Source organism: Macaca mulatta, chromosome 1 (assembly GCF_049350105.2).
Source record: "Macaca mulatta isolate MMU2019108-1 chromosome 1, T2T-MMU8v2.0, whole genome shotgun sequence".
NCBI classification, from domain to species: domain Eukaryota; kingdom Metazoa; phylum Chordata; class Mammalia; order Primates; family Cercopithecidae; genus Macaca; species Macaca mulatta.
In genome coordinates this window covers 113,835,759-113,842,461 of record NC_133406.1, presented here as the reverse complement: position 1 = coordinate 113,842,461, position 6,703 = coordinate 113,835,759, and the positions used below count along the sequence as shown (strand labels likewise).

General features: G+C 45.0%; 1 protein-coding gene across 1 annotated transcript; it reads left to right on the top strand.

The window, feature by feature from the left end:
- Nucleotides 1–824: 824 nt before the first annotated feature.
- Nucleotides 825–2,490, top strand: LELP1 (late cornified envelope like proline rich 1). The gene is made up of 2 exons (XM_015152910.3): nucleotides 825–926; nucleotides 2,069–2,490. Exon 2 carries the CDS (start codon nucleotides 2,090–2,092, stop codon nucleotides 2,372–2,374), a length of 285 nt encoding a protein of 94 aa, XP_015008396.1. The 5' UTR covers nucleotides 825–926; nucleotides 2,069–2,089; the 3' UTR covers nucleotides 2,375–2,490.
- Nucleotides 2,491–6,703: the final 4,213 nt, after the last annotated feature.

Sequence of the window (6,703 nt, the reverse complement as noted above, 5' to 3'; positions counted from 1 at the left end):
GATGACTGCCGGGATGAACCTCTTAAACCTGAGTTCAGGCACCCTGTGTCTAACTAAGCCTACCCACCTTTCTCACTCCAGCCTCCCATTGCCACTCCTGAAACACCCCAATTCCAACCACAAAGACCCTGGTCAGGCCTTAAAAAAGGTAAGGAAGGAATTCTGAGAGGCAAACCTTTTTGCCCTAAGGCAGGATCTGGGGCTAACCCAATTGTGTGGAGTGGTAAGAAGAGGTTTCAGAATCTCATATTAGAAAAATAAAGAATGTTAGGTGAGGCGATGCCTCGCCCTGCTTCAGCTCTCGCCGGGTATGCACATGTACCCTAGAACTTAAAGTATAATAATAAAAAATAAAAAACAAATAAAATAAATAAAATTAAACACGTATTACACAAAAAAAGAAAAAAGAAAAAAGAAAAATAAAGAAAAGAAGAATGTCGAAATGGCTGTGATCAATTCAGGGTTGTTTTCCTAGAAAGGTGGGAAAGGGGCAGGTTCAGAGGAATTAAACTTTGGGCGTAGAAGAGGAGCTAGAGACCATGTGTTAACAGTGGGCCAGCTTTTCTGCTCCTATCAACAACGAGCCTCCCATCCTCAGAGCCTAGGACCCTTCACTGCAGCCTCATTTTACCGGCCTGAATGTTGAGGGGTCTAGGGAGGGGTGGGACAGCCAAGCGGGGGATGGTTCATCATGCCTCTTTTCTGGTGTCCAGGGCTTGAGTTGTGCTGGGAGCTATGGAGTCACACAACAATCGCCCCTCGATGATGCTGCAATGACCTCATAAGTGGAGGTCCTTGCCCCTGCCCCCGACCCCAGCTTCCTCAGAGCTGGGCAGAGGAACCAGAGGGAAAATCCACCTTCCCCAGCACAGCCGTAACATCCACCTCACTCAACTGCTTGTCAAGTTCACCACCAACACAGAGGGGTAAGTTGCATTTGGACAGGTGAAAGTGGCCACTCTTTGGCCTCTTCTTACCTGGGAGTGACCTGAAGTACCCCACGCACTGAGCAGGGTTGGGAAAGTCATGTTTGAATGAAAGTTTCCTGTTATTTTCAGTGGTAAGAATCGGTGTGTGCTTCACCTTGGAATAGGGTCTCAACAATTTTAGAGTTCAGCTTAATAATATGCCTCCCCAGGGAGCTATACTGATTTTAAAACAAAATTTAAAATGTTATTTTTATATTGCTAAAAGAAATCAAAGAAATATGACCAATTAGATCCAACTTGAAGTATTATGAGGGACTGAAAATCCCTATCCATATCTAGGAGTTAAACCGTCCATATAGAAATGCCTAGCTCAGGGCAAAACTCAACAGGGGAGAAAAGGAATTCCCTTCGGAAAATCATATTTTGTGGCTCTGTCGTTCAGATTTTCAGATAAATTGGAATTTCATGGTTCATCTCCTGATTTCTTCCCTTACTATTATTTATCAGAACCTGGATGGAGGCAAAGGAGTGGGCAGTTCTAGAGTAGCCCATGGGAACCCACTCGTGGCAGGGATTAAATTGCTTTCCCTCCCATGGCCTCGAGTAAAGAAAGCAATTCTCAAGGTTTAGGGGATGTGGGTGGGACACAGGATTGAAAGCAGTATCCTAGGCCCCCAAGTCTGCTAATGTACCTCCCATCTATCTTCAGAGGAACGGGAAGTGGCCTGAGAGGAATGAAACTTCTATTGTGCCATGAATGCCTTGAGCAATCTGGTCAAACTTAGGGACTCCTTGGAATCATGTTTCTAAATGAACTAAATACAACATTTGGGGTTACAGAGACACCAACTCTACTGAAATACAGTTTCAGTGGGGTGGGGGAGGTGAGGAGTCCAAAGCCCTAGGTTAAGAACTCCTACTAGGGTCTATGGCATAGAAGCAAGAATAAGTGAAAAGAAAGCAGAGTAAGGGTGGAGAGATTAAGAAATGCTATCTCACACTCATACAAGGCCCTAAATGAGAAGATGATCTAGAGCCTGAGCGCATCCCAGGGAAGACTTTCTTACTTACAAGGATAAGCTGTAAGAAGCCTGTAGGAATCCTCTCCCACCTACGACCCATCTCATATTTCTTTGCAGGGCTCAGATAATCAAGAAACAATGTCGAGTGATGATAAAAGTAAATCAAATGACCCCAAGACTGAGCCCAAGAACTGCGATCCCAAGTGTGAACAAAAGTGTGAGTCCAAATGCCAGCCCAGCTGTTTAAAGAAGCTGCTGCAACGCTGCTCTGAAAAGTGCCCACGGGAAAAGTGTCCAGCACCACCCAAGTGCCCGCCCTGCCCCTCGCCGTCCCCTTCATCCTGCCCTCCCAAGCCCTGCGCCAAGCCTTGTCCTCCTAAATGCCCTTCTTCCTGCCCACCTCCCTGCCCTCCCCCAGAGTGAGGCACTGTGGGCATTACCCAACCCCACTACCACTGCCACTTCCACCATGTACAACGCTGTGGGGCTGGGGACTGAAGCCATGAACTGACAAGTAAACGTGTTCCTCTGCTGTGCAAGACTTCTCCTGGTGTTTTGGTGGGTCTCGATTTGTTTTGTTTGTTGTTTTACAGCACTAAACTACCAGCAAGCAATCCCTGAGAAGTGAGGCTAGAACCCTGCACTCTCAACCACCTCTGAGAACTGACTTTCCCTCTGACCCAACCTGCAGGTGCCCACCTCTGAAAGGTGTACCCAGGGAATGCCAGGCCCTGTTACAGCAAAGCCTGAGAGATCCATAAATATGGTTGCAGCTGTGAAAGTGTCCAACCCCGGGAAGCAGAAAGGAGAGGGTATGAGGGAGAAAGAGGAGTAGAACATTGGTGAAAGGTCCAGGAAGGCTCAGGAAAAGGCATTGTACTACGTTCCTGTTAGTCCTGTTGCATAATGTTTATGCAGAAGGGCTCCCAGTAGAGGCTGCCCGGGTTTAATGAAACTCTATCTCTGCTCCCTAACACCTTGTAACTTTAAGCAAGTTGCTTAACTTCTTTGTGTCTCAGTTTCCTTCTCTTTGCAAAAGGAATGATGATGCTAACAGTACTGCTGTTATGGAGTTGTTGTGAGGCTAAAGAATTAACAAATGCCAGGCCAGGCGCGGTAGCTCATGCTTGTAATCCTAGCACTTTGGGAGGCCAAGGCAGGTGGATCGCCTGAGGTCAGGAATTCGAGACCAGCCTGGCCAACATGGTGAAACTGCGTCTCTACTAAAAATACCAAAATTAGCTGGGTTTGGAGAACGCCTGTAATCCCAGCTACTTGGGAGGCTGAAGAAGGAGAATCGCTTGAACCCAGGAGGTGGAGGTTGCAGTGAACCAAGATCTCACCACTGCACTCCAGCCTGGGTGAGGGAGTGAGACTCCACCTCAAAAAAAAAAAAGAGTTAACAAATGCCAAGTGCCTGGTTTACAGGGACATAGTAAGTTGGTAAAGGGAGCACCCCACACCCACACCCACCACAGTGTAACACTCATCATGCCTGAACTTAATTGCTTTGTGTAATTCTTCCTAGCCTGTAAATCTCCTGACCACAGGAGTCAGGCTTTGACATCTGTAAGTGTACAATTAGACATTCTTTAAAAAATAATCAAAAAAGAGTTATGGATTATACCACTATCTGTTACCTGGCTCTAATACTGAACTATAGTTACATAACATGTCACTATTGAAAGAATCCCAGTGAAGGGTATATGAAACCTCTATTTTTGCAACACTCTGTGAATCTATAAAATTTCAAAATAAAAACTTAAGTACAAAAAAGATATTGTACATATCTTGGACCTCAATTAGGAATGTATAGGGAAAGTATTCATAGCTGACGTGTTAGTGGAGATTATTTACAAGTAGCTAGAGAGAGTCCATGTCAAACTAGCTTAATACACAAAACAGAATTTATCAGCTCACACTGAGAAGGGTTTGGGGACAGGGCATAAGATTAAAGGGAGAACTGTAGGAATCAAGACTTCAAGGCCTGGGATCAGGGACCCACTCCACCATCTCAGTCACTCTCATCTCGCCAGCCTCTACAATGCCTCAGAATATGTCCCATCCTCTCCTAGTGCGTCCCCCCCCCACCCCCCGCCATTCAGTAAGGTCCTGAGCCAGTTTGCAGACCCAGCTTGCTGACAGATTGGGCACAAGGATATTCCTATTTTCACCAGGAGAGGAACCTGATTGCCTAGAAAGTCACGAGCATGCCCCCGTGGCCAAGCAGGTGACAGAGCTTTGACACACAGACCAGTTGTGAATTGTTTCAGTGCACTGCACGTAAGCAGCGATACAGTGAACAGCATTTAAGGATTCCCTGCTATCATCGTAATAGATAACTGAAGAGCCATATCTGGGATGGGTCCCTATGGAACCATGACACAAAACTAGCTCTCATCCTTCTGAGCCTGAAGGATGGTTCAGACAGCAAAGGGTATGGCAAGTAGAGAGAGTCCAAAATGTGTCAAAGAAAAAATACCTAGGACCCCACCAGACTGAGGCTGTACAGTCAGCTGGTGACGGAGCAGGCTTTTGGAATACATGAAGCAGGCAGAGCATTTAAGGCACCCCCCCCCATTTTCCAGGTGTGACATGAGGAGACCTTGGGGTCTCAGGGTCTTCTGAGACACTGAGGTTCCCATACTCTAGATCCCTGCAGAGAGGCACTCACTGGATGCCAGGAGACTCTGAGGGTCTAGTTTAGAGCATTGGAGACTATGGTAACAGGTGGAAACCCCTTCAGCTGTGGTTAACAGGTGGCAAACCCTTCTACCTCACAGGAAGTCAAAAAGGAGGAGGGACAGAAGAAAGGGAGAGAGAGAGAGAGAGAGAGAGAATACAACAATAACATGGCATCTTCATCCATGGTCAATAGACCAGCCTCTATTAAATGGTCACTTTTAAATAATAAATCCCAGAACCCAGTGCTAAAAAGTGTGCTACAGTTGGTGGGAATATAAATAGACAAAAATCCTTTTAGAAAACAATTCAAGGAATGTGGGAATATATATCATCAAAAGCATTAGATGATTCAACTCTTTGGCCCAATGAGTCCACTTCATAGAACCTATCCAAAAAAAAAAAAAAAATTGCAAAATGGTGGGTAGGGGAGCTATATAAATAAAGGTGATTATCACAGCATAACTTAGAAACAATTTAAATATCTAACAAGGTTTGATTAAATAAACTTGAACCTATTATATGATGAAACATTGTTTTAAGACATTAAATTTAATAATACATTAATACATTTATTACATTAAATTTAATAATTTTAAAACATTAAAATAAATTTTAATTTAATTTTAATGTATTAATCTATTCAATGTATTAAATTAACTTAATACATTAAAATGAATTAAAGAAAGTAAGGCCTCAATTGAAAATATAACATATAGCCATTATCTTTAACCAAAACCTTCCTTGATAATGTAATAATAATAAAAAAAGGAAATTTGTGGATATTCTCATTATTTTAAGACAGTGGGGTTATGGGTAACTAGTAGTTTATTTCTATTTTCATCTGGATTTTCACATGTTTTTGTTTTGTAATGGGTTAGAAAAGAAATAATCATGAAATAATCAACAATTTATGAAATAATCATGACTACTTCAGAGACCCCCAAAGTCCTTTATTTTACTCAATGTACAAAAACAGGGAAGGAAGAACATTTTAGGGAGTATGCACCACATCGAAGGCACCTCGCCGTGGATGCCTTCCCTCCAGGGGCAGGATCTCGGTCCCAGGCCTGGGAGAATGGGTCAGGGGGCTGTGCCCTCCCAGGTGGTTCTGCGAATTCTGGGCACAACCTGAAAGGAGGCCAGCTCTGGGAACATGAAACCATTCGTTGCCAATTTAGGTCTCGTTTCTCCCATGTAAGTGGAATGAAAGATAGATATCTCTTTTTTTTTTTTTTTTTTTTTTTTTTTGAGACGGAGTCTTGCTCTGTCGCCCAAGCTGGAGTGCAGTGGCGTGACCTCGGCTCACTGCAAGCTCCGCCTCCCGGGTTCACACCATTCTCCTGCCTCAGCCTCCCGAGTAGCTGGGACTACAGTTACCCACCACCACGCCTGGCTAATTTTCTATATTTTTAATAGAGATAGGGTTTCACCATGTTAGCCAGGATGGTATCGATCTCCTGACCTCGTGATCCACCTGCCTCAGCCTCCCAAAGTGCTGGGATTGCAGGCTTGAGCCACAGCACCCAACCAAGATAGACATCTCTTAATGGCTACTTTCCCAACAAAAAGCTGGATCAAAGGCAATTCTGGGGAGATGGCTGGGACATGATGAGAGTGCCACCTCCCTGCAGAATGCCATAATTACTCCCAGCCCCAGCGGCAGTCACCAGGGTTCTGCCCCAAACAGTAGAGGGCTGTATAAATAAGCAACGCCTGAAGAGTGACATCACAGGTATCTGTGCAGCACCAGGCTCAATGACTCCCAGATAACAAGACGGGCAGGACTGAGACCTCTCCCTTCACGACAAAGCAGTTCTGAGGATCCATTAAGATTGTCACAAAAGAAGCCTCCACCACAGACCCCTTTGCGTTGTGCTTTCTTGAGAATCAGGCAGAGTACAGCTAGCTTTCTAAAAGGGCTTCTAAGCCCTCCCAAATCAGGCAACTGGCTGTGAGGTGGCTGGCACTGTGAGGGCTGGGCACAGAACCTCGGGGGTGTCTGACTTTGAAGCTGGAAGGAACCTTAGAGACCATTTTCCTGCATCCCCCACCTCCACGCTTGAATGG

Bases quoted from the DNA above. Each gene is read 5' to 3' on its own strand.
- LELP1 (XM_015152910.3), top strand. From the start codon at position 2,090: ATGTCGAGTGATGATAAAAGTAAATCAAATGACCCCAAGACTGAGCCC.